Source organism: Drosophila teissieri, chromosome 3L, assembly GCF_016746235.2.
Source record: "Drosophila teissieri strain GT53w chromosome 3L, Prin_Dtei_1.1, whole genome shotgun sequence".
Taxonomy (NCBI): domain Eukaryota; kingdom Metazoa; phylum Arthropoda; class Insecta; order Diptera; family Drosophilidae; genus Drosophila; species Drosophila teissieri.
The window spans coordinates 21,746,597-21,770,722 of NC_053031.1; the positions used below are offsets into that span (position 1 = coordinate 21,746,597).

General features: G+C 37.9%; 4 protein-coding genes across 6 annotated transcripts; 2 read left to right on the top strand and 2 right to left on the bottom strand.

The window, feature by feature from the left end:
- The first annotated feature begins 3,390 nt into the window (after positions 1 to 3,390).
- LOC122616907 (transcription factor AP-2-epsilon) lies at positions 3,391 to 11,094 on the top strand. Its single transcript, XM_043792496.1, has 8 exons — positions 3,391 to 3,411; positions 7,163 to 7,393; positions 7,463 to 7,630; positions 9,089 to 9,296; positions 10,015 to 10,204; positions 10,269 to 10,533; positions 10,649 to 10,816; positions 10,882 to 11,094. Exons 1-8 carry the CDS (start codon positions 3,391 to 3,393, stop codon positions 10,990 to 10,992), a joined length of 1,362 nt encoding a protein of 453 aa, XP_043648431.1. The 3' UTR covers positions 10,993 to 11,094.
- A 243-nt stretch (positions 11,095 to 11,337) lies between these two features.
- On the bottom strand, positions 11,338 to 15,607 carry LOC122616300 (membrane-bound transcription factor site-1 protease). The gene is made up of 6 exons (XM_043791708.1): positions 15,402 to 15,607; positions 14,640 to 15,179; positions 13,736 to 14,588; positions 12,909 to 13,648; positions 12,294 to 12,852; positions 11,338 to 12,238 (listed from the first exon to the last, which is right to left on the bottom strand). The coding sequence occupies exons 1-6, from the start codon at positions 15,558 to 15,560 to the stop codon at positions 12,051 to 12,053; spliced, it is 3,039 nt and encodes a 1,012-aa protein (XP_043647643.1). The 5' UTR covers positions 15,561 to 15,607; the 3' UTR covers positions 11,338 to 12,050.
- Positions 15,608 to 15,896: 289 nt separating this feature from the next.
- LOC122617255 lies at positions 15,897 to 18,178 on the top strand. 3 transcript variants are annotated; one of them, XM_043793022.1, is made up of 7 exons: positions 15,939 to 15,953; positions 16,666 to 16,763; positions 16,851 to 16,938; positions 16,996 to 17,283; positions 17,347 to 17,474; positions 17,534 to 17,926; positions 17,978 to 18,178. In XM_043793022.1, exons 2-7 carry the CDS (start codon positions 16,679 to 16,681, stop codon positions 18,121 to 18,123), a joined length of 1,128 nt encoding a protein of 375 aa, XP_043648957.1. In that variant the 5' UTR covers positions 15,939 to 15,953; positions 16,666 to 16,678; the 3' UTR covers positions 18,124 to 18,178. The 3 variants fall into 3 exon arrangements, with proteins under 3 accessions (XP_043648955.1, XP_043648956.1, XP_043648957.1); XM_043793020.1 differs by having other exon boundaries at positions 15,897 to 15,953; positions 16,666 to 16,938; XM_043793021.1 differs by having other exon boundaries at positions 15,908 to 15,948; positions 16,666 to 16,938.
- A 2,046-nt stretch (positions 18,179 to 20,224) lies between these two features.
- Positions 20,225 to 23,906, bottom strand: LOC122617563 (MAM domain-containing glycosylphosphatidylinositol anchor protein 2). The gene is made up of 8 exons (XM_043793470.1): positions 23,739 to 23,906; positions 22,090 to 22,156; positions 21,622 to 21,948; positions 21,283 to 21,552; positions 21,116 to 21,213; positions 20,720 to 21,022; positions 20,490 to 20,660; positions 20,225 to 20,428 (listed from the first exon to the last, which is right to left on the bottom strand). The coding sequence occupies exons 1-8, from the start codon at positions 23,739 to 23,741 to the stop codon at positions 20,264 to 20,266; spliced, it is 1,404 nt and encodes a 467-aa protein (XP_043649405.1). The 5' UTR covers positions 23,742 to 23,906; the 3' UTR covers positions 20,225 to 20,263.
- Between the last annotated feature and the right edge of the window lie 220 nt (positions 23,907 to 24,126).

Here is a 24,126-nt window from a genome sequence, read left to right on the forward strand (position 1 = left end):
TTTTCAAACTAGCACTGCACTTTGACATAAATTTTGACATAAATAAATTCAGTATCGTAGCCTATTACCAAACAGGCTCTCTCACAATCCACCTGATCTTTTCTCGCAGTGCACCTGCATGGTCAAGTGGGCACTCGCGACTCGTCGTTCTTCTATTCGTCATCTGTACGCTAGAAGAGCGGACGCAGCATTTCGATTTTGGCCGAGCGGGCTCCGCAAATACCCAGCAGGTTTAATACATTTATGAATGGGTTTTACTACTTCATTAAGGGCCCGCTCCTTCGCGCATTTGGGGGCCAAGGAGCTGGAGCTGGAGCCGAAGCCGGAGGAAGAGGATGAGGATGAGGATCCAGCCGAGCATCAGCTCCGCGGATTGGAGCGTGTGCGCACCCAGGAGGAGCAGGGCAGGAGTACCTGCAAGAATCGTAATAAGCAGAAATCGATTATCGTCTGCTGAACATTTCCATTGTTGTTATGAATATTATATGCAGCATTTGGAGCGAAGCTTCCTCTTAAGTTCGTTTAATTTATAGCTCTTCCGACAGTTTCAACTTGCAGTTTCAATAAATGACAGCACCGGACGTCGAACGAGTGTGTAATCTAATTGGAAACGAGCGCGGTTTGGATGCCCACTGTACCACCGATTCGCGGATGGCCAGTGCCAACCGTATGTAAATTCGTGCCCAAAACTGATCAGAATGGATTCTATATTTACTGACAATATTATGACAATGCCCGCATGAGCTCGGCTTATTCTATGGCCGTGGGGCGGTCCTTACGCTACTCGATGTCTCCATATGGCCATATGTTTAGGGCCAGATCCCTTAGGTCCATAGGGATCTCCCTCCTCCCCTTCTTGGAACCCCACCATCATTCAACTTGACAGCGTAATTAAAAGACCTGGTCCACACGATGAAAGTGAGGAGTTTTATAAGACGTTAGGTCCTACTTGTTTTATATGTCGCAATATAATTGGTGGCCCGACCAGGCCCGACCAGGTAGTGGCCAAAAAAATGCGAAAATCGAGCAGGCATGTTCTTTTCTTGGGCGGGCACTCTTCTGCCAGGCGAAATGATTTCGACCGGCAATTTCAGTAATAGCGGCATGCCGGGATCGAGGCCAACTCCTGTCCACTCCACAGCTACTGTATAAGTATCCAGAGTCATTACGTCATCGCCGAGGAATTCGGACGTGATTGCTCTTATGGAAGCCACGTGCTAATTTAATTATTATTTGCAAATACTTTCAAAGAAAGAGGGCCTCTGCACTCTTTCACCGCTCATTTTCGATTCTTAATTTGATTTACTTTAGTTGCTTGGCTAAGTTTCTTTAAAGAGATATACATATTCGAGAACGTATAATCGTATTCTTAATAGTGGATTTAATTGTACGCGCGAGGATTCCCTTTAAGCCCTGATATTGATTCACAAAGTGTACAGCTTTTCACATAAGGATATAGAAATAAATTTCTAAAAAGGGCTGATATCAAACTGAGTTTGCAAATAAAAAGACTTTCATTTATGTACAGAGAATATGTAACTTACCATATATTATAATTTTACATTTCGTCCTGCATTAATAGTTGAGTTAAAAAAAACAGGTTTTTACTTTTAGGTAGCATCTTCTTCGTATATTTTGTTTTTGCTTTCATTTTGCTAGGATCTCCCACAGCGATATACATAGGTGTTGAGACTACTACAATTGGCAATAAAGTAAGTCCGACATTTGTTTTTGGAATTTCCAAATGGTTATGCGTTTCTTGCTACCAGACTTCGTCTTTTACCAAACATACATACAAGGTTACAGAATATTTTTTTGCAGTTCTTACAGAATTTAACTCCACCATAAAGATAAAAACGACTAGCATTTCAAATAACTTTGCATATATTTGGTCATTGATTAAATGAATAAAACGTAACCGTTGAAACGTAATTGATTATTACGATTTAGGCTTTTGGCTTCATACAGAGTGCGCTTTTGTATAAAGATTTTGTTTTTTCTTAATTTTAAAATATTACTAAAATTAAAATTTGTTCTTGGGCTATAGAGCCATCTATGGGTGGTGACCCTTGATAGTTCAGTTATCCAAACATAGATGCCGCCCACTGCTCGAACAATTGTGTAAAATGCATGTAAAGTAGCAGAAATCAATGTACTGCCGCAAGACACGCCCATGGATACTATAAATTCTGGATCTTGATGGCTCTTTGAATCAGTTAAAGAGAAATAACCTTTTCTGCAAATATATGTATTCACCATTATTTTCATATGGCGTTCAGTCTGAATGAGATATCTGGGTAACTTACAATAATAAGGTAGCGGTAGCTTTAAAAATCTGAAATTTTTATTAAAACGCATTTCCTTACTTGCCAATTTTTTCTTATCTTGCCAATTATAATGGTAAGACAAAATTAAATAAACAGCACAAAACTTATTATAGCGCAATTCAAATGTTAAGGTTTAAATATACGATTTATGGAATTTTTATACGGGATCTAAACAATGAAATTTAAAAAGTTCGATTTGAACTAACAGTGTTCGCAAACGAAAAGCAGAACTTCCTATACTACACCATTTATTTGTTATCTTCGTAAATGAATTATGTAAATACTTTGGAAATGGTAACTTTACCTTAAAAATAAAACTGAATATATCATAAAAAACAGCTTACAAAACTAATCCTGCTTAAAAATAATAATTCGAAAACATGCTTTTAAGTATTATTGTTATTTAATTGCAATTTTTTTGCCGAACTTATTAAGGAGGAAAACGTTTTGTCAAACCAAAGATTCTATGTGTTTGCATTTGATTAAAAGGGCACGAAGTACAGGTCTCTCTTCAACATTTTTTTAGAATCGTACCCTCCGCCTTATAATTATTTTATTATTATTATTTTTATTGGTCTTCTTATTATTAGTATTATTATTAGTAGTAGTAGTAGTATTATTATTAGTAGTAGTACGATGCAAAAACTAGCGTTAGAAAACAGATCCACTCCACTGAGCCGAGAATCGTAATAGGCCAGTTAGAAAAGTGAACCCTGGTTCTGAAGTCAAAACTCTTTTAATGGCAATTGATCACTCACAAGTGGATAACGTTTCATTAGAATATCGGGTGAAGTGCGCGTTTGCACAAGGCGTGTGTGTGGATTGTGCGTACATATGTATGTGAGCCAAGATCGGCGAGCCAGGCTTTGTGAGTTTTGTATGACCGTCGTTTGGAACAGAACCCACTTGAGGTGAAACTATTTCGACCTGCTCAACAGCTTCCAACTGTCTACCTGTACCTGTGCCTGTACCTTTGCCTGTGCCCCCCAAAACCAGATGGTCTCTGCCCGCCGAGCAGCATTGGAACCTTTATAATTTATTTATCTTTATCTTGAATTACGCCATGGGAGTATTGACCACCAGAGTAAGTCAGAAATTTCGGCACATTCATGTCTCGCAATGGCAGACAATGGGCTAAAGTTCTGAAACTCATGTGATTGAAAACCAGAGTTTCCAATCGCACAATTAATAATAGAGAAAAAACCCATGGCAAAATAAATAAATAAATAAATAGAAATAGCAGCGGAATAAAGAACTCTGCCAACTGGCAAAGGGTCAAAAGCATTGCCCGAAAGCCACGCATACCCACACCAACGAATTCCGAGCGGGCCAACTCTGTTGACGGTATTGAGTGACGGCAAGAGCCGAGAATAAGCCGCGAATATCCGAAGACGGATGAGCAGTCAGTCGCGTATTAGCGACTACCAAATATTAGGTAACATAGAGTTCAGTACAAGTTACCAAACCATGAGCGAATCTTAAAATAGGTCATAAGTGAGGGAGCAATTAAAGGAGCTAGAGGATTTTGGGGTGCCCCACTCTAGTACTCGTTTTCATCCAGAAATACCGTTTTAATTGATCGAAGAGTTAATACCCAGATTCGGCTTTGATTAGAGCCAAGCTTAGATTCTTCAGCGTAAAATCCGTGAAATCTTCGGGGCTCGAAGAAGAAAACCACCGAGAATCCAGCCGCCGATAGACGAATATTCACGCAAAACAAAGGAGAACCGGTTTACCTGTGTTCCTAAATATTCTATTTGATGTTGGCAAATGACAAGATAATCCAAAGTAATCAATCAAAATTATTTTAATTTATTAAGCCACAATAAAGTCGTGCCCGATCCGCAATTGCCACGTTCTTGGCCTAGCCAGCCAGCCAGCCAAAGACTCGTAAGAATGCTCCCTACCAAACTAAGGGTTTGAGCCCAACTATCAAAATTGGTTCATACTCACTCGTATGTGGCTAAAGTTTGTTCACTAAGTCTACCAAGTCGCTTGGCGATCCATAATTTAATGGGAAAAACGTAGTAGTTGGGCAGACATTCCGCGAATATGGGTATTACAAACTGAAGTAATGCAGGAACTGGTTTTTAGGGAGCTGTAAAGATACGATGATCATATATGGATAATATCTGAAATTTTTAAAGTGATGCAGTATTCTATTTTGGCTAGAACTAAATATAAAAGGCTGACCTAAAATGTCAGTTTCTATTAAATGCATGGATCTATCTGCTAAAAAAAGTTGTCTAGGAGTTTTGATAAGTTGTAAATTAAAAAAAATATGCACAGCTTATAACTTGATACTAACAATAATTCAATAATACGGTACAAAACCCCTGATACAATGAAATTTTCACTTGCCTAACTCGAAACAAATCTGATGTATAAATACGAGCCAACGGTTATAGCTCCGCATGTCTAACTGAATCACCTATTATTCGGGCATCCACTAAAAACTACTCCTCAGAACGAAATAATGGAGCTGCGATTTGGATGTGTAAGCAATATGAATTAGTTGATTAAGCCGAAGCGAAATGTGATGGGAAAGTAGAGCGCTTAGGCAGGGCCTTCCATGTTTGGTCCACTTGGAGGAGTTCCTTATTTGGACCACAATGAAGGCCGAACCTCCGCGAGCATTGGTTCGCCCGCCCAACACACTCTTGCACAATCGAATAAACATGTTCGATTTGTGAAAACCTCAACGTTTTGTGTCAAATTACTGTCATTCTTTTCCGCAATCCCCGGACACAATGCTGAATTAAGTAGCAGGTAAATGAGAGCAGCCTAATGCAAGACAGTCGTATAAATTTGTTATGGAATGGCGCGCAGTGGCAAATGCAGGGAATCAATAGCCGCAGTTATGGCTACCTAATGTGTGTACCCCACCGATTCGGCCTTATCGCGCGCATCTCCTATTGACACTGCATCCTGCGAGTCCTGGCAATTCAAAGGCGCGCGACTGGGCAGGATGTCAAATGGCTTGTGTGATACCATTCACCAAGCCGAGCTTCCGACCTCATTATGCGAGTCCTTTATGCCGCACACATTTAAATGTGCTTTCGCCCACAACAAAGATCTCAAATCGGCGGTAATCTCTCCCTATAGCCACACAGCTCCGACCAACCGACCATCCGACCGACCGACCGACCGACCCACCATTTATCCATCCATCCATCCATCCATCTATCCGACCTCTAACGGTAGCGACTGCGAAGCGAAGCCGCCGTCGCCGGCTGAAAAACCTTTTCGCCTTTTTGGCACACTGGCGCGAGACTAGTTCTCATTTCGCGTTCGTCGCTCGTAGACTGCTGATGCTGCCGTCGGTGCGAGAAAGTCGAAAAAATCGAGGAAGCGCGAATCGGTCTTCAGAACGAACCAAGTTTGATTTGCGATAGTGATCCGACGCGATATAGCCAAATAGTTCCGGAATATACCAACTTGCGCCCCAGAATAGCCGGATAAAGCCATCAATATGTGTGCATAAGGTTTCGACGGACTTAAATATGATAACATGACTTTAGCCTATGTGGAAATGCCAGCTGTAATTCAGGTTCAGGTATATTTTGGACTTGGGATCTCGCTGGGATTAAGTTAGAATTGATAGTGTGTCGAATTTCGCGGCGGTTAAAAAACATGACCTCAGAAGACATTCTGTGCTTCGGATACGGCTGGTCGTTTCTTAAGTGTTTTATATCGCTGTTTAATAATGTGGATCCTGACCAGATAGCTAATTTAATGATTTATAATTAAATACAAATTTTAAACAATTATTTAAGCCTCCATTGTGTGCCCTGTGGATTTGATATTTAATAAAAATTCAAATCCACTTTAATAGTATTACAACCTACTTCACTAATTTGTATATAGTGTTTGGCAATTCTTAAGAATATTTCTCCACCCTGTGATGTTAAGATACAAAATTATGATGTACGGATTCTTCACTTAATAAATATTACAAAAAAAAAATATATATATGGTATTACAGACCAAACTTAAAGTTTTTGGTGGATCTATGTATATTATATTATACATATCTAATTATTCATACATCCAAAAATATCAGTGAATTATTGTTTTTTTTGTCTGACAACTGGAATGTTGAATCTAAATAAAGCTTTTTTTATTTGATGTAAACAATTACCAGAAGCAGATTCAAAAAGACACGTTCAAACTACCGGCTTCCTTTTGCATTTAAAGGTGTTTATTTAAGTTTTAAAGTGAATGAAGCACCAACACCTAATATTGTTTTCAACATTATACGAAACTTACCTTAACAGCCTGAAATACGACCGCAAAGGATTGTGTTTCTTAGTGGGCGTTACTAAGCATTTAATTTTAAACCAAAACATATGCTATCTTTAGAAAATGAAATCCTTTACAAATTTGTATCCACGTTTTACTAGTCTGAGTGTGTTCTCATAAGAAGTTACATACAGTTTTGTTGTTCACCATGGCATAAACTTTTCTGTATAACCGCCATATATACCTCCATTTTTGTATAACAGAGATCCATAGCCATAGATCATCCACGTTTCCCAAATTAACTTGTTATCTCTCAATCTCGGCCATAGAATATACGTACCTCCAGTACTATATGTATATGCTTCATGAATTGTGATCCCAATTATAGTATATTTCGAATTCATTCCATTTGCGACATTTGCGTAAACTCATTTGGCAAACTTTAGATTTTTCCCGCCATTTATTCTAATCAGAGTTACTTGCATTTCGACATTTGATCACTGAACTTCTCTTGAAAACCATAAACTGTATATTTTCCTCACGAAATGTGTTTGCAATTTCGAGTTACCTACAATTGTGCGTGTCTTCCCCAGGAACGCCTAAGTGGACATGGGAGTCTAGGGCTGTCCAGTGGCAGTGCGGCGTACACAACGCATTCCGGCGGGCACACGGGACGCAGCGGACCGGCCACGGGGCACAGTGGACACAGCAGCACCCATGGATCGGCGGCCACCATGCACCACCAGTCGCTGCAGTCCGACTTCCAGCCGCCGTACTTCCCGCCCCCCTTCCACCACTCCACCCAGAGTCCCCCCCAGCAACAGGTAAGCTATCACCACCGCGCGGCGCCCCTGATGATCCCAAGCGCAATCTAGATATCCGGCTACTTGCAGAACCATGGAGCCCTCGAGTACTTGGGCACGGATCCGTATGGCCAGCCCCTCTCTTCGCTTCACCACGCCCCACTGCACCACTACAACCAGCTGGCGGGACTGAGGTCCACGCAGGACCAACTGGGGATCCACAGGAGCCATAGAGAGGCTGAGCTGCAGGGACATGTAGTAAGTTGATTCCTGCAAAGACTCTGTTTTTATAATCTACCCATTTATTTTTATGTTATTTTCCTGTTTTATAACTGATTTTTTGTGGGCTTATGGAAAAAGGCCCATAATAGGAATAGTTTTTGAGGTTTATGGGATACAACAAACTTGCACTGCATCATGGGCGTCACTAGAATATGCATGCTTAATTTCAACTTTCCAGACTTTTACTCTATGAGTAACGGACATCAATGTGAATGGTTTTATTAATAGGTACCATCACAAGACTAAACAATTTTAATTAGGAATACCATACATTTTTATTTGCGAAATATTATAAAATAGCTCTGCTAACTAACAAAATTAAAAAGGAAAGCACCATTACATTTTTACTTTATAAATCTTCAACATAATTATGAACATATTAACACGAATGACATATTAACAGAACCCACACAACAAAAAGTAATCGATTCAAAATATTTCATATAAGCATAGTACTATACGATGTACACTCCTTGGACATTTCGATGAGTTTAGTTAAACATTTCCGCCTTGGTACAGCGTTTGCCGGCAAATTACAATAACTGCTAACAAGAAGGCACGCCTCAATCTTTTCATCCGTTTAAGAATTTGCGCCTTGTTCCACATTATTCTTGCATATTTTGCTACATTCTTGGCTTCGAAAGCCATGGAACATTTGGGGGTGGATGCTGGCCCGTTCTGTGAAAGTTGTCGAAGTTATTTTGGAACGGATTCCATTTGAGTGCATTAAAAAAACATACTCCGAAAAATGTGAAAAATTTTCTTGGGATTTCGCAAGAAACTCTTCCCAACAACGATGAAATTCCTAGCTCAGCCTTAGTCCGCCGAGGGCAGTCCTTTCCCCCCCTCGTTCCGCCGGCAAGTGGTGCAGCGAAACGCAGCCTTGTGCCCCGAGAAGGCGTATCCTCGCAGGCTCTGTGCGCATCTGTCCGCCCAAAGGACTCTCACACACACGCGGCTCTGACGAGAGGCTGTCAGTGTTTGTGTGCCAGCCAGTTTGCCAGCGGTCTGCATACATTAGCGGCAAGGACCTCGGATTGGCTATGCGGCGACTTCAACCCCTTGGCCGAAGCCCCGATATATTAATAGTCTCGCAATTATTGGCATCATTGCCTTCATACCCTTAAAAACACTGCGCTGCAAAAATTATGTTTACGCTTGAATTGAGGAACTGTTTGAGGGAACTTTTAGTTGAAAAGTACTCAGTGCTCACCGACTTAGACTGACACGACTGAAGCCAACAGGAAGCTTTAACTCTATCCGGGTAAATTTTCTCAGATATTGCACAAGCTTACGGAACCTAAACTAAACTAAAACCTTATCAGTCGAAAAGGATCATAATTATAGAGGCACTTTTGTAGTTGGTAGATAGTAGATAGTATTTTGCAGTGCGCATTGCCTGTAACACGAAATTAATCTTGAAAGCCTTTGCAGACCCAACTGTCACATGGATTTCCGTACACGGATAGGAGGAGTGATTACGGTAGTGCAATATCGGCGGGAGCTGCCCACGGATCGAGGCTTGGTCACGAGCACGAGTCCCTGGCGCTGCACCAAGCACTTCAAAACGCCGTCGATGATGTCCAAGCTCCTGCCCTCGACGACAACGTGGCGTTCATGTCAGACTTGCCACTCATAAAGAGTAAGTGCACCTAATAGGCATATCTTTAAATTTGTATAGTACCATGGATCTAGAAGCTATCATAAGAAATGGATTTGCAGGCAAGCTCTTATTCTCACGAACCTTACGATTAGTTGTGATAGCCATTCATATTTAGCATTCCGAAAACATCCCTTTGAGAAGTCACTTTTAATCCTAAGTAGTCGTACCCCAAGTACTTCCAAAGGGTGACTACTCGAATTAAATAAAATTTTTGCTTTTATGGCATATGGTCATATTTTATTAGATCGAAAATTCAATGACAGCGTTGGTTTTATTCTTGCCATAATTTTATTATTAACTGCTAAGATAGCTGTATTCGATTAATGTAAACTATGTTTAGATACGAGTATTCAGATATTATCAAAAACATATTATTATAAACATTTTTATGGCGAACTTGGAAGTTACATTCCACTCCATTAGTTGTTCGAGGCGGAACCTTGAACACGCCTAAATAACAATACAACATATCAACTACCCCTGAAAATAGTGAGTTTGTGTGAATTGTGAAACTCAATCTTGCCCTTCTAATTGGCAGGATTTGGGTAAAACGATCCCCACGTCCTGGTTTCACACTTGGCAATGTCGGAACAATAACAACAAAAGCCATAATGATATATTTTCCGTACAATATGAACAATATGGTGTACCATACATACTCATGGAGACTAATTTTCGGTGTTGCGTTTATTTGCAGGCATGAAAAGCGGAAAAGAAGCCGGGAACATTGGATCGGGTTCGCCCAGCGAGGTATTCTGTGCAGTTCCTGGTCGCCTCAGTCTCCTTTCGAGCACCTCGAAATACAAGGTCACCATAGCCGAAGTACAGCGTCGCCTGTCGCCCCCCGAGTGCTTGAACGCCTCCCTGCTGGGCGGAGTGCTCCGAAGGTGGGTTTACATGGGATCCCGACCTAGTTGAGTCATTAGCTAACCTTTTTACTTTTCGTTTCAGGGCCAAGAGCAAGAACGGAGGGCGCCTGCTGAGGGAGAAGCTGGAGAAGATCGGCCTGAACCTGCCGGCCGGCAGACGGAAAGCGGCCAACGTGACACTACTGACATCCTTGGTAGAGGGAGAGGCAACGCACCTGGCCAAGGACTTTCACTTCGTGTGCGAAACCGAGTTTCCCGCCAGGCAGCTGGCCGAGTATATCGTGCGCCACCAAACCGAGCCGCAGGACTCGTACCGACGAAAAGAGCTCATTCTTCACTCCCAGCAGGTACGGTCATCAGAAATGCGAACAAAAAGATGGATTGCATTATTTATATAATATATAAGTCTTTTCACGATTGATATTCCTAAATTCTAAATTATTAAATCCTTAAAAAAAACAGATTACTAAAGAGCTTATGCAGATCTTAAGCCAAGATCGAACGACTCACTTCGGCACGAGATCACAGCACTTGCTGGAACCATCGATGCAGCGCCACTTGACTCACTTCTCCCTGATAACGCACGGATTCGGATCGCCCGCAATTATGGCTGTCCTGCACGCTTTTCAGGTAAGGATTCCGTTGTAAGGTTCTTGAAATTTCCGGTGCTATAGGTCCTATCTCTCTTATTGCAGACATTTTTAAACGAGTCAATAAACTACTTGGAAAAGCTCTACCCTTCGAACGGTGGAGGAATGGTGTCGTCATCGTTGGATAAAAGTAAAATTGACAACGAAAAAAAATGATAGGCTATGTTGTATATTGCCACAGATTGAAGCAAGCCGTACTTTAAGATTAACTTTCCATACACTAGGTACAACATCAATAAAAATTATAAAATTCCTGTAAATTAATTTATTTAGTTAAGTGTAAATTATTGGACATTTTGTATATCTATAACTGTAATTTGAATGTACAATATTCAAATATATTAAATACGTATAATTTATTTAACTTAGAAAAATACATCGACTTTTTGTCAAAAGCACAAAGCTTTTTACAACTAATTCCAACAAAATCTTTACAAATACACTTATTTGTATGTAGAAACGATTGAAATGCTCTCATTTTTAATTTTTTAAGTAACTTACAATTTAAAGATTTTAAAATTATACAAATGAATAAAATGTGTTTTTAAAACTAGTTTCATAAATCTTTTAAATTAATCCCTTTTCGGAGAAGAGGGTAATCTGGGGAAATATGCATTAAGTGCACATATACATTTTGGATGACACAAGTAAAACAAGGCAGAAGGCAATAGTCGCTAGAAAAGTGTGATGAAGACTAGAAAAGTCTGATGAAGACATTTTAAAATTATTTCCTAATATCGAATGCAATTAGGCAAAAAATAAAATGACATTTTGGAAAAATGTGGTTAGGACCAGACAAATAATAATATAAAAACAAAAAACAAATATGGTTTTGTACACGTCGCTGGAATCTCCATATTTAATCCCAAGTTCCTAGCTATAGTTCCCGGGCTCTCGTAGTTCATGCGTAAAGACAGAATATAATTTGAATATAAATATATTATATATATATATACTTTATTGGTTCGAAAACGATCCCTCTTACCTGTAACATACTATTCAATAAATCTAGTATAGCGTTTTATTTTACAAGGAACTGGTACGATTAACATTACCACCCTACAAAGCTTATTTCCAGTGTCTTATCTACTTAATAAGTAATAATTAGGTTTTAATATATATTAGCTCTATATATACGTAGTGTAAATCCCATTGGATTCCAGGAAAGTTAATTTTAAAGAGTTTTTACGGTTTTTTTTAACCCGAATATTAACTTACAAAACAAATCGACGCCTTAAAAATAAAACAAATAATATAATAACAATTAAGCTCAATATGATCAAGAATATGATTGGAGTTATTAAACTATCAGCGGATTGCATTCCTGTTAAATAATCATTGCTTCGCAATAGTTTTTCGATCTCCTCACCTAATAAATTTTTAATTAAATTGATCTCGTTTCCTGAAACAAAACAGAAATATAAGACTGCATAGCTAAAATAAATGTATATAAATACCTTCATTTTCCATTATAGCTACGTCTAATATAGAAGATTTCGCTGGCTCAACGTTTTTTCGCTCCGTTGAAGCAAGCCAATCGAATTGTTCACAAATGTGGTTCTGTGCACCAGATTTTAAACCACTTCGCGATATTTTAAGAGGTAAAGGTGCTCTTTCTAATTTGTAAAATTCAGATATACGGTTTAGATTCTGCAATAAGCTCGATGTGTGCGAGTTTATTGCGAAATCTAAAAATGTTATAAGCAGCCAGTAGCAAGCCTTCTCCAGATGCGTGGAGTCAAGGCAGTTGGAGTCCCCATATACGGCAATACGTCCTTCACTATTAGTTTCATGATTATTGCTTTTCGCAAAGCTGATACTTTGTTCCTTCTTTCGTAGTAGTAAAACCCGGTTTTTAAATGTGGAGTAATCTGTGGGTATAGCCTCTGCCAAATTGCTTTCCGCATTGCTCACGATGTCCTCGCTGCTTTGAATACTGTTAGCCTTGGTTTGAAACATACCAAAAATGGGTACATCTACTTTGGTCACCTTGTTGGGTGTTTTTGAGTTTATAATCTGGAAAACGAAAGTTCGTATTCTGTGCAAATTAATAAGGATTATATTACATTTACCGAAAGTCCTTGGTCATTCAGTTTTGTTCCCACTAAAATATCTCCTGCATTCATTGGAAATTTAATAATTGTGGCTCCACTAGCATAGTACATTAAATGGTCGCCCAGTTTAAAATGTCCCTCCCCGACAAAATCGCCAAAAGCTATTCCAAATGGCTTCAACAAATCGTTCAATGCTGGAACATTGGCGCCACCAGTGTCGGGTGTCCACCATTGTCTGGTGTTCTCGTCAAAGAATTTAATTTTTTTCATCACCGTAGTGTTATACCAGTCTCCGAATACGACGACATTCAAACCTCTTTTATACACGTTTTCTTGTAAAGCGTATATTTCCTCGTCGCCAAACCCTCTCTCAGGGTCAACAATCAATAAGGCGCCATAATCCGAGGCGTTGAAACAGGTGAACGGTTCTCGCAAAACATCAATATAGTAGCCAACATTTCGTAAATGTGTATACATGTCCTTAAAGTTTGTGTGTATATGGTCTGCCCTCCAGTCCAGAGGATCTAATTTAACTTTGAGATCATCTCGTGGGATATATCGCGGAGGATACCTTAAGCTGTGGTACTGATCCCATAATATCCTTTTGTTTCTGGGCGGTTTTGGAGTTACCTTTATTGTTAGAGGAAAGTCGACTTCTGTAACATGCGTTTCGTTGGTAGACTGTTTAAAACTTTCCACAACTATGGATATACTTCCTTTACAAACACCTTCAAAGTTTTCTCCGTCCTTTGTTACAGCTTAAAAACAAAAATGTTAAATAAGTTCGGAGCATCCTTACGCTTTTCAAAAACGCTAAGATTGTAACAAAGGATATTCATACTCACTAATAAAAACTGCCATCCATCCGGTCCACGGCCAAACAATAGCTGAAACTTGTGTAGATACTTTAAGAAATTGACCTTGGTCTTCAAGATCGGGAATCCATTTAGGGGTGCCAACTATCTGACTTGTGACAGAGATGCCATTGAGTATGGTAACATTGGCAATAGCCACGGAACTTCCATAGTACAGCGGTTGGGAGCTATATGGCCACATATAGTTTAGAGTGAAATCAAGGTATGCCGGAATAAGAGTTATCTTTGGTTTGTAAGAGAGCAATAGCTGCATACTCTTCAGCAAGTTCAGTTTTCCTGCTCCCTGCTCAAACATGTTATAATGTGGCAGTTTCTCAGCACCTTCAATGAGTACCTGTTTAAGAGAAGCTGGGTTTATAAAGTCCATTTTCTGAAATGCACCGCTTATAAGCAGTGCAGCAACTCCTGCAACAACTGGAGAGGAAACGGATGTTCCAGAAAGTCGTCTGCAGCCCTTGCGCACATCACTGCCTTCCACTTGACTTCCGTACGTGACAATATCGAGTCCTATGCGTCCGTAGCCCAAGGGAAGTTCCCACGTGGTCATTCCTCTCGAACTGAACTTGGCGATTTTATCATCAAATTGAATACCACCGACGCCAATTACATCACTCTGATCTCCGGGATTGTTTAGCGTGCCATACAAAGGACCATCATTTCCCGCCGCCGATATCATTATGACATTATTAGCAGACAGTTCCAACACCTTTTCAACGAACGGCGAGTCCATAAAGTCTGGACCACCAATGCTCAGGTTGAGAATATTAATCTTCCTATATATCGCGTAATTAAAGGCATCCAGGAACCAGGAAGTGTAAGAAACCTGCCGTTGGAGAGCTAATTAGATTGGCTCAGTTTATCCATATTTTCTTACCTGGGAGTTCGTAAAAACTTTAAATATGTAGAGATCGGCGTCGGGAGCAAAGCCTAGGCATTCCCTGGAGGAGGCGATTACCCCAGCGACGAAGGTGCCATGACTGACTCGGTCATCAAGTGACTTTTCATTTGTCCAGTTGGTTCGTTCCTTTACATTTCGGAAGTGTGGATGGTTTTTGGTTAGGCCAGTGTCGAAAATTGCCACTTTGACTCCCTTGCCTGTGATTCCCAGTTTCCAAAGGACGTTGGCGTGGAGTACGGAGCAGACTTGTCGGTGTCGATCGTTGTTTGGGTTTCTGTTCCTTAAAACTCCTTGGGGATGGCGGTGACCATATGTCAGGTTGCTATAGGGGTCATAGTTCAGGATCCGTCGTACACTTCGCTGAGGAACTACTGCCTTCACTGAAGGGTGAGACTGAATCCGTTCTATAATAAACTCTGCAGATGATTCATAATCGTTTAAAACTCGTAAGACATCAAAATCACTTGGAAATTGCCAAGCTAAATTCAGACGGGGAACAATTTCCCAGTTCGTTACCTAAAAATGAAAATATACTCTTTCAGAAGTGCTCGTGAGAAGGATTCAAAACTTTCAAAATTGACGTTTCTGACTTAAAAGATGCGTTTGTATCTTTAAAGCCCAGCAGTAATTAATTAATTCGTTTACAACTTTCTGTTTGGCTTAATCCGTTCGAAATAAACGGAAAAATATATATTTTAGGTATCAATGTTTAATTACAAACTTAAACTGAACACTTACGTTTGAACCATGAAGTTTGGCTGCGATGTAGGATTCACGAACCGGGGCAAAGTATTTGGAATAAAAATGAACAATGAACTCATTTGGAATAATGGCTGTTTTAAAGGCGTCAAGGCTGCGATGTGCGCTTATTATAAATATAAAAATAAACACATTCATTTAACTTTGTGAAATGAACTAATTGTAAAACAAAAAAATGTCAACAGTCTTCGTCTTTTAAGATAAATAAATAAACAAACCACAATCAGCTGTTAGAATGAACGAAAACGGTAATAACAAAAATACCATGAAATTCAGCAATGGAAGATACTAGATACTAGTTTAACGAGTAAACCTGTATAACAAAGATTCATTCAAAAGTCTTATATTTTTATTCAATAGATTATGAATGCAATAAAGTTGAGCTACCATTAACACAAAAATATGACAGTCTACGTTAGTTTATTTTAAACATGATTTATACGTTTTTGGTATCATTCCAACATTTTTGCAAATTGAATTTCTGGTCACACTGTGTCTCGTCCGGCAAGGTTTTAACCAAGTTTAAGTAAGGTATAAAAAACTAATATAAATAGATCATTAGTTTAATGGATTCGTACCAGAGGGCCTTAGAAAGGATTTCCTGAAAAGTAGTGATTTTCTATATTTAGGTGAAAGAAATACTAACACGTAAATGGAGTGATCGGTAATAGGTTTTTCAGCGTAGGAAACAGTAATGCAATTCGGTTATACAAAAGCGGCATTTGTATTCGCAAAACACAAAGTCTCGGCGCCAAAATATAGTCATTTGCTTATATTTAGGGCACTTTAATCAATGTTCTATATAGATATTTTATTTGCCATTTGTCATGTGATATTGTATTGAGGATTCCAACATCATAAAATTACTTTTATAAGACAAATTCACCACTCTCATTCAAGTTAAATTCAAACTCATAATAAGGCACACATCAATTTGGAAAAAATTCGTATTTAAAAGCTATACTCGCCTACACCACCCAAAGGGTGCCTGCTAATGAATACCCCTTTATCTTTAAAATAACTTGCATTAGAACCACACATAAGAAATAGTAACACCTTGCGAAGCAATATAATCATCGGCAACCTACTAACTTGATTTACCATATACTAATAAATTTAGCAAACAGAACTATTTAATTTAAAGAAGGTCTTGATATGAGATGGCCAGAGTTAAGATCGAGTTACATTCATGAAATTTCGTCAAGAGGCTTCATTTATAAATATGCATATTTTACAATCGCAGAGAAGTCCCTAAAATGGAGGAGCTGTGCAACAATTCCGGACACTCGGCTACTTCCAGTAGTGGGAGCAACTCGTCGATATCGGCTAAAACCGCTCTAAGTGAATGCTCTGCCGCTTGGATAAATTATTTGAGCGCCTTAAATAATCTATGTACTGCCGGCTCCAAACTGGCGCACTCTATTGCAGTTTTAGAACAGTGGTCCTTGAGCGAGAAGCCGTTGTTCAATAATTATACAACAACTTATTTAACAAATTCCTGGAACGACTTGGCAAGGTAAAGGCAATTGACCATATACACAGATTTATATTTTAGTATATCTGTCACCACCAGAGCAACAACTGTGGCCACGGGAACAGTCAAGACCCATATGTTGGCCTTACTGCAGGATTTCGTTACCATGTCATCCATAGATCAATCCTCCAATACGGAATTGGATCAAAAGCGATTCAGGGAGCACAACGAACTAATTGTGTTAGAGAATGCACAAGCTGTAATTAACATTCAGCACCAGTTCTGTGCAGCCAGCTACGATGCATTTTCGTCCCTAACATGCTGCTTTGTTTGCCAATCGCCAGTCGGATTTCCACATGAACAGGACTGCAGTGTTATGAAGCAGCGGTACATCACGACCAAGTGTCCATTTTGAATTTAGAAACTAATTTTTTAATTATTTTTTGAAAGCCATCAATACGACCAACGCTCTCAAACACCCTCGCCCAATTTATGTGGGCCGAGTACGAAGATGGATTCCTCCAGGGGAAACTCATTAACTGATCAACGCCCAATTGCCACAGGAATTTCAGAAACAGGTTGCTTAAAATACCCGAAGTTGTATATCTTATAAAAACACAATTTGTTGTACTTAAAGCTGATCAGCCCAGAGGCCCCTCGCCTCAACTGAATTTTTGCGATACCAATCCAATGCAGGCAATTTTTGAGCACACACGCGGTCCCTTGCCAAACCCAGGGCAATTGCTGTCCATGAAGATTCCATTTCACCGGAACGTCAAGTCATCCTTAAGTTTTCCATTATTTCCACTGAACGGTCAGCGTCGATGGTCGGAAGCAGCTGCTGCCGAGGTAATAGATGGGATCTCCACGGATCCCGAAAGCCAGATGAGGAGGTGGTCAATGCCGTGGGAAGCATCGAAAACAGATAGGAACACAGTCACATGGAACCAAACCAGAATAATGCCAATGAATACTTTGAAGACCTCTTGCTACAAGATGTCAAGTTCAGAGCGATATACTTCTCACTCTGGTATTCCTTCAAATCATTCAAATTATATTTTACTAATCAAAAACCTTTCAGATGGAAACTGGCCCCTAGCTTCCACCAGTCAGGATGGGCTCCTAGAAGCTATTCAATTACTATCCATCAAACCAACCACCGTCCCACAAATGAGTCCTCAGCCCTCAATTCTATCGACTTCTCCAGATGGAGCACCACTTGACTAAATTTCATCTAAACTGAAACAAACATACAAATAAATATTAAATAATATACATTAAACTAATCTCAATCACTTGATTACTTCCCTTATTTTCTGGTTGTTTATCGAGGTTAGGGCGTGACGTGGGATTTAAAACACACCACTTGGGAGCCAAAGAACAAGTATATATAAAAATGTGAAATCTACTAGTAAAATGATTTATTCGTGCTTTTTAAGGTTGTTATGTATAATGCCATTCATTATTAGTAGGTAGATCTTACACGCTTAATCTAAAGTAATTTTTTTTATCGAAATTATAACACTAATGAAATATTATCTATTTCTTATGATTAAGAACACTTATAATTAAAATAAAAGATACTTTATATTTATCATTATGTCCTTAATACATTCCAAATTTTACGGATGTTGCGCACATACTTGTACGTATAAACTTACAAAATAATTATTAATATAATTTCTACTTTTATTATATCCCGGTTTAAAAGGTTACTTTTTGTATCATACAATTGTTTTATTTTTTTTATTTTTGTTTAAGTCTATTAATATGTTAATGTTTGATTATGTATCTAAGGATTTCTCTAATAATATGGAGTTTTAGTATTCGTTTAAGATGTATTAATTCAAAAGAATAGAAAAAATTCATCTTAAAATAAAGAAAGCAAGTAACTAAACTCTTTTTAATGCAGGAAAACTGAAGAACAAATCTAAACTTAATGGCAAAACAAAATTATTGGTCGTATTAAAGTTGAAGAAATGTTACCGTAATGATACTTTTTAAAAATTAATTAAAATTAAACAACATTTTTTGGTATACAATATTGCACGTGCTTTATACATGAATATATTTTCTGTTTGTAAATTGAATCATAGCCAATATAAACAATCTCACTACATATACTAATTTAAGTAACTGAGGAAGTATATCTTCCAGACCGATGGTTCTTATTACTTAAATATTTAAAGTTCTATATTTAATTTTGAAGTTTTTTTTATTCTACAATCGTTGAACGATATTGCAATATGTATTTATGTATTTTATGATTACAGGAGGGTATATACTGTATTCGTTAAAGTTTCCATATGAAGTTGCTAAGCTTTTTTCAGCTCTGAATTTTAATGGTGATCTATAATGCTGTGAATATTTTTCTGTTTTGCATATATCCACTACCCACAATAAGAGAACAATTTATTCCATTTACAAAATTTTATATACTCCTTTTTTCTTTCACGTGAACTGGTTTTTGTGCCTCGATGAAGGAAGTCCCAATTCGGACGTGAATTTTAAAGGGTAGCTAGTAAACTAACCAACTCACAATTTAGTAAAATAAAAGTTTAACCAGCATGGGGGATATTGGGATATGCATCGTATAAACGTGGTATATGTTTTAATCTGCTTTAAGATATTTCCTCTGCCAATCAGAAGATCTTTTGAAACTACGAGTATTTGTGCCTATGTACATATGTATATCCTTTGTGCCAATATACGACTTTTGGTTTTCGTATTTATTATTCGTTTTTATTAGCCGATCGAATTAGATAAGTATATTCTAAGAGTAGGTCATCTAAGAGTAGGTCAGTACTCTTGCCGCTATTATTTCATATCAATATCAGCTGCTCGTTTAGGCTGATTTATTATATCCTTTTGAGAGTAATTATGATATCATCCGGTACTCAGTTCATGGATCGGGCTAGCGGAAGGCTGAGCTTAACAATTTGTTAAGATTTGTTTCCTTCTTTAAAACACTTTTAACGTTATTTGGACTTGGATGAAATACCTAAATATTTCAAAATGGTCAAAAAATTGTATTCATAACTTCTAAAATATTGTTAAATGTTTTTGGTAAATAACAGGATGAAATTAATTATGATTTGTTGGTAATATAAATATTTACTTGAACATTTTAGAAAACGTACTTTTGATAATATTTATGAAAAATAATAAAAAGTTAAGATCTGTTTCTTAACTTAAGCCATTGCGGAAGTACATTCATTAATTTTCTATTGAGAGAAGTACTCTATTGAGATTTTAATACATTTAATACGATTTCTTAATGTACATACATGTAAATTTAATTACTTGCTAAAGTTTTAGTAAGGCACCTTTTAAATTATATTTGCAAATAAACCCTATTTGTTATTCCTTAAACACTAATGATGGGATAGAGTACTAACATAAATACAGATAAAATTATTCCGGAGACAGTTGGAGATATTCGAATATTGCTTGAAATGCCCATTTTGTATTCCATGTCGATATCAAGGAGTAGATCATGATTTCTCGTGTAGAACTGGTGGATATCGCTTATCTAGAGAAAAGTTAAATGGATATTTGAAGAATACAAGTATACTAAACAACTAGTTACGCACCTCGTTCCATCCGTATTTATTTTTAGCCTGAACAATCGCTTCATAAACGGCGTTGTGTTCTAAGTTTTTTACGAGATACGACATTAGAAAGTGGGATCCATCCGTTCTGATTGGCGTTGGCTTGATGTGATACTCGTGCCATTTACCAGGGTGCTGGTAGGTTTCGTTCATCTGAAATGATATTATAGTGATGTTAATAACTAGAAATTTAATATAATTACTTAACGTACCAATAAACGGCGATACAACAACTTAATCTCATCAAGCGCCGGTATGGACTCAATTGTCCACGTCAAGTTGTAGTGATCCAAGAATCCACTCAACGCGGGGGATATAAAGTCGGCCGGACCGGGTCGTCCAGATACTTCAATATACTTCTTTGTTCTCCCCAAAGCATTATCCGCCACACAGCTATAATTGCCAAAATCCGTTGGCTGGAAGTTCCGGATAATGAGGCTGTACCGATCATCTCGTGGATACATAGATCGCCGATCGGTAGCATCGAGGAGAAAAGAGTTTTGGTACCACAGCATCTTAGAGGAATACATTTTTCGTTAATTGGTATATAGATGTGGTATTTAACATTCGCAATACGTCTAGTTGAGCCATTGCCGTGTTTGACTTACTTCTGAGTTTACATCTCCATGAACTATGCAAACGAGCTCCACATCGTATCCTTCGGATGCATGGACCCAAGATTTCTCTACCGTTATTTCAGGGGGAGCTAGGGCCATTACATTATTAATAAAAATTAGAACGATTTATATATTTCGTTGTAGAACGTTCTTCTTACAGAGTATGGTCAGTTGTATGTCCATGGATACGCGATCTTTTACCCCATTATCCGCTGAGCATTGATATGTGCCTGCGTGGTGCCTGTCCACGTTTTCCAATATGAGTGTAGAACTATCCGACAGGTGTGTTGGCCCGGAAAACACATCCTTCTTGAACCAAAATATGGTGGGCACCGGATTGCCAGACGCCTTGCACTCCAGGGTGACGGTGCTTCCCTTCCGGGCAGTCACTTGACCATTATGAGGCAGGGCCCTCAGTGTGGGCGGAACTATGAGATACATTCAGCATTGGCAAATACTCTCACAGTCTCACAGGCACAGAATGAAATATAAATTACCCAAAATTTCCACCGTGTGAACTTGGTCTCGGTTCTCCTGATCACCAAGCTGGCATATATAATCTCCAGCGTCTTGAGTCTTTACTCCATTGATCTGCAAGTTATAGTCGCCCACTATCTTAAAGCGCTGATCTCTTGTTATTTTCAAATGTCCGGCTGTGAGCACAGAAGACCCCTTCCGCCACAAGAGCACAAACGAGCCGAGGTTCTGGACTTTGCAGGGCAACTCGATGGTCTCCCCCACGATGACCTTGTACAAGTGACCTCTGGATAAAAACTTTGGCGCCGTTGTGGGAGGGTCATTCTCTGGCAATATGAAGGAGCCGTCTATAAAAAGGTGTGGTGTTATATTTAAATTTTTGTTCTTTAAAATCATCTATATCTTTGTGGAATCTTTGAGCTTTCGAAATTTTGTCAATTTTTGTATAATATTGTTCTAAGTATTTATTTTTAATTTACAATACTTACTGATCAAGGAAAGTGAAAACCAAAATAGGCAGAGTACAACTGTCCAGTATTTCCTCGTATAGTTAATCTGTAATGAACAAATAACACAAACAAATAAACTACATAAATTGTAGGCTTAAAATATAAAGACTTATATATGTACAGTTTGTTAGTCTTGATGATTTAAAACCCATGAGAAAAACTTCTGGCAAGAACTACCAGAATGTAGTAGAAACTGTCACAAGTTTTTTAATGTTATTCTGTTTCTTTTAAAAACCATATTTTAATGTCAAATTAAACTAATAAAGCGTTGAGACAAATTGGTCCCAATACTTTTCCTTTCCATTTTTTTTGTTTGGTTTAATCTATGCGTTTACAGCTACGGACATACAGAAACCAGAACCGTTTTTTATTCATTACCTAAGTACTTTTGACCGAATACAACAAATATAAACCACGCACTTCGGTTACTGGAATTTACATTTGTATTTATTTATATTTTAGTTTATGTAAGACTTAATCGTAATATTTAATCGTTCATATTTAAAAGTAGAAGTATATATGAGATGCATTTTAAATCGTATTTTGTCATAATTTTTTAAATAATAATCCGAAAAAATACATAAGTCAGAAATCGTCAAAAATGTAATAAGTGGGCGTGGCCTTGGCTTGTTCTTACATCCCCAAGATCATGACTACAACACGGCTCTATCGACCAGGATAGTAATCCTGTTAGTTTATATAAAAATGCCCGATTATGGAATGTGTTATATTGAATCGTAAATATTACACAGTCCTTAATCTATAATCAGTTGAATCAAATTGGCCATTGAATATTTTTAGAAGAGAAATAAAAATTGGATCAAATTGGCCATTGGATCTTTTTAGATGAGAAGAGAACAACAACGAAATCAGTCTTTGACCTTAAGTTTCCTATTCTTTTCCTTATCGTGTTCCCAAAATCCGGTTATTGGTGCCTGGAAAAACTTGCAATACAGCTCAAATTGCTTTTGATCGTTTTTTGTATTTAACAAAATTATGAATTTCATTTCAACAATTAATTAAAGTGGTTATATTTTTGAGTACGCAAAAAAATAAAAATAATAAAAAAAGAGTTTGAAATTAAGCAAATTTAAAATTCAATTTAAATTCACAACAATAATGCTGTTTAAGGTAATTTAGTTAGACCGTTTAAATTTTCGCTTATTGTGAATCTTAAACCTTTCTTAATACTGTGCACTGTGCACAATCTAAACAGTATAGTTGAAAGGCTTCGTATGTATGTACATACATATATATTACACAAGGTACATTTGTTATTATATACACAAAAACGAACTAAAGGAACTAAGAATCAATAAATTGCTTAAATTTCTCCAATCCTTCCGCCTTGGTATGTATTAGCTCGGCTGTACTCCGTATTCTGTATTACCAACTTTTCAAACTAATCACGAATACATAAGTGTGTCTATATAGATAGTCGGTATATATACACGCACATACATAATATATGTATCTTTTTCAGTCATAAAACAATCGGATCTTATAAATTGCAGCATTCGTAGTGTTTGATCAACCAGTAAATATACTTTTCCGAGGCAAGAAAAAATTTCTTTTTGCTCCACACTTTTTATCATTTCTAATTTTGCAGCACCCATTTTCCTCCTTACCATGTTAATATGTATGTATGGTATGCACTTATTCGTTTTTCTCTCTGATAAATTAAGACGTTTTTGCCCTTCAGTTGCCTTTAGAAATACTGCCGATTCACTTGAACAGATCACTAATTGTTTATCAGATTAATATCATTTTTTCGAGTTTCTGATAAAATAGTCTCGAATTTAAGACTGGCGAGTATAATTGTATTTATCCTTAAAAGTTCCATTAAATGAGCGCATGCTCAGTGCAAAATTATTTTATGTTAAAAGCTTTCCCGAGCTTTAAACGCAGAGCAGTTTCCCAAAAAAAAATCCATCTTTGCGCATTTAATGTGACAAAAAGTTGTTTTTTTAATTTGCTTAATTTATAAATGGCTTAATATCTGAAATGTATACAATT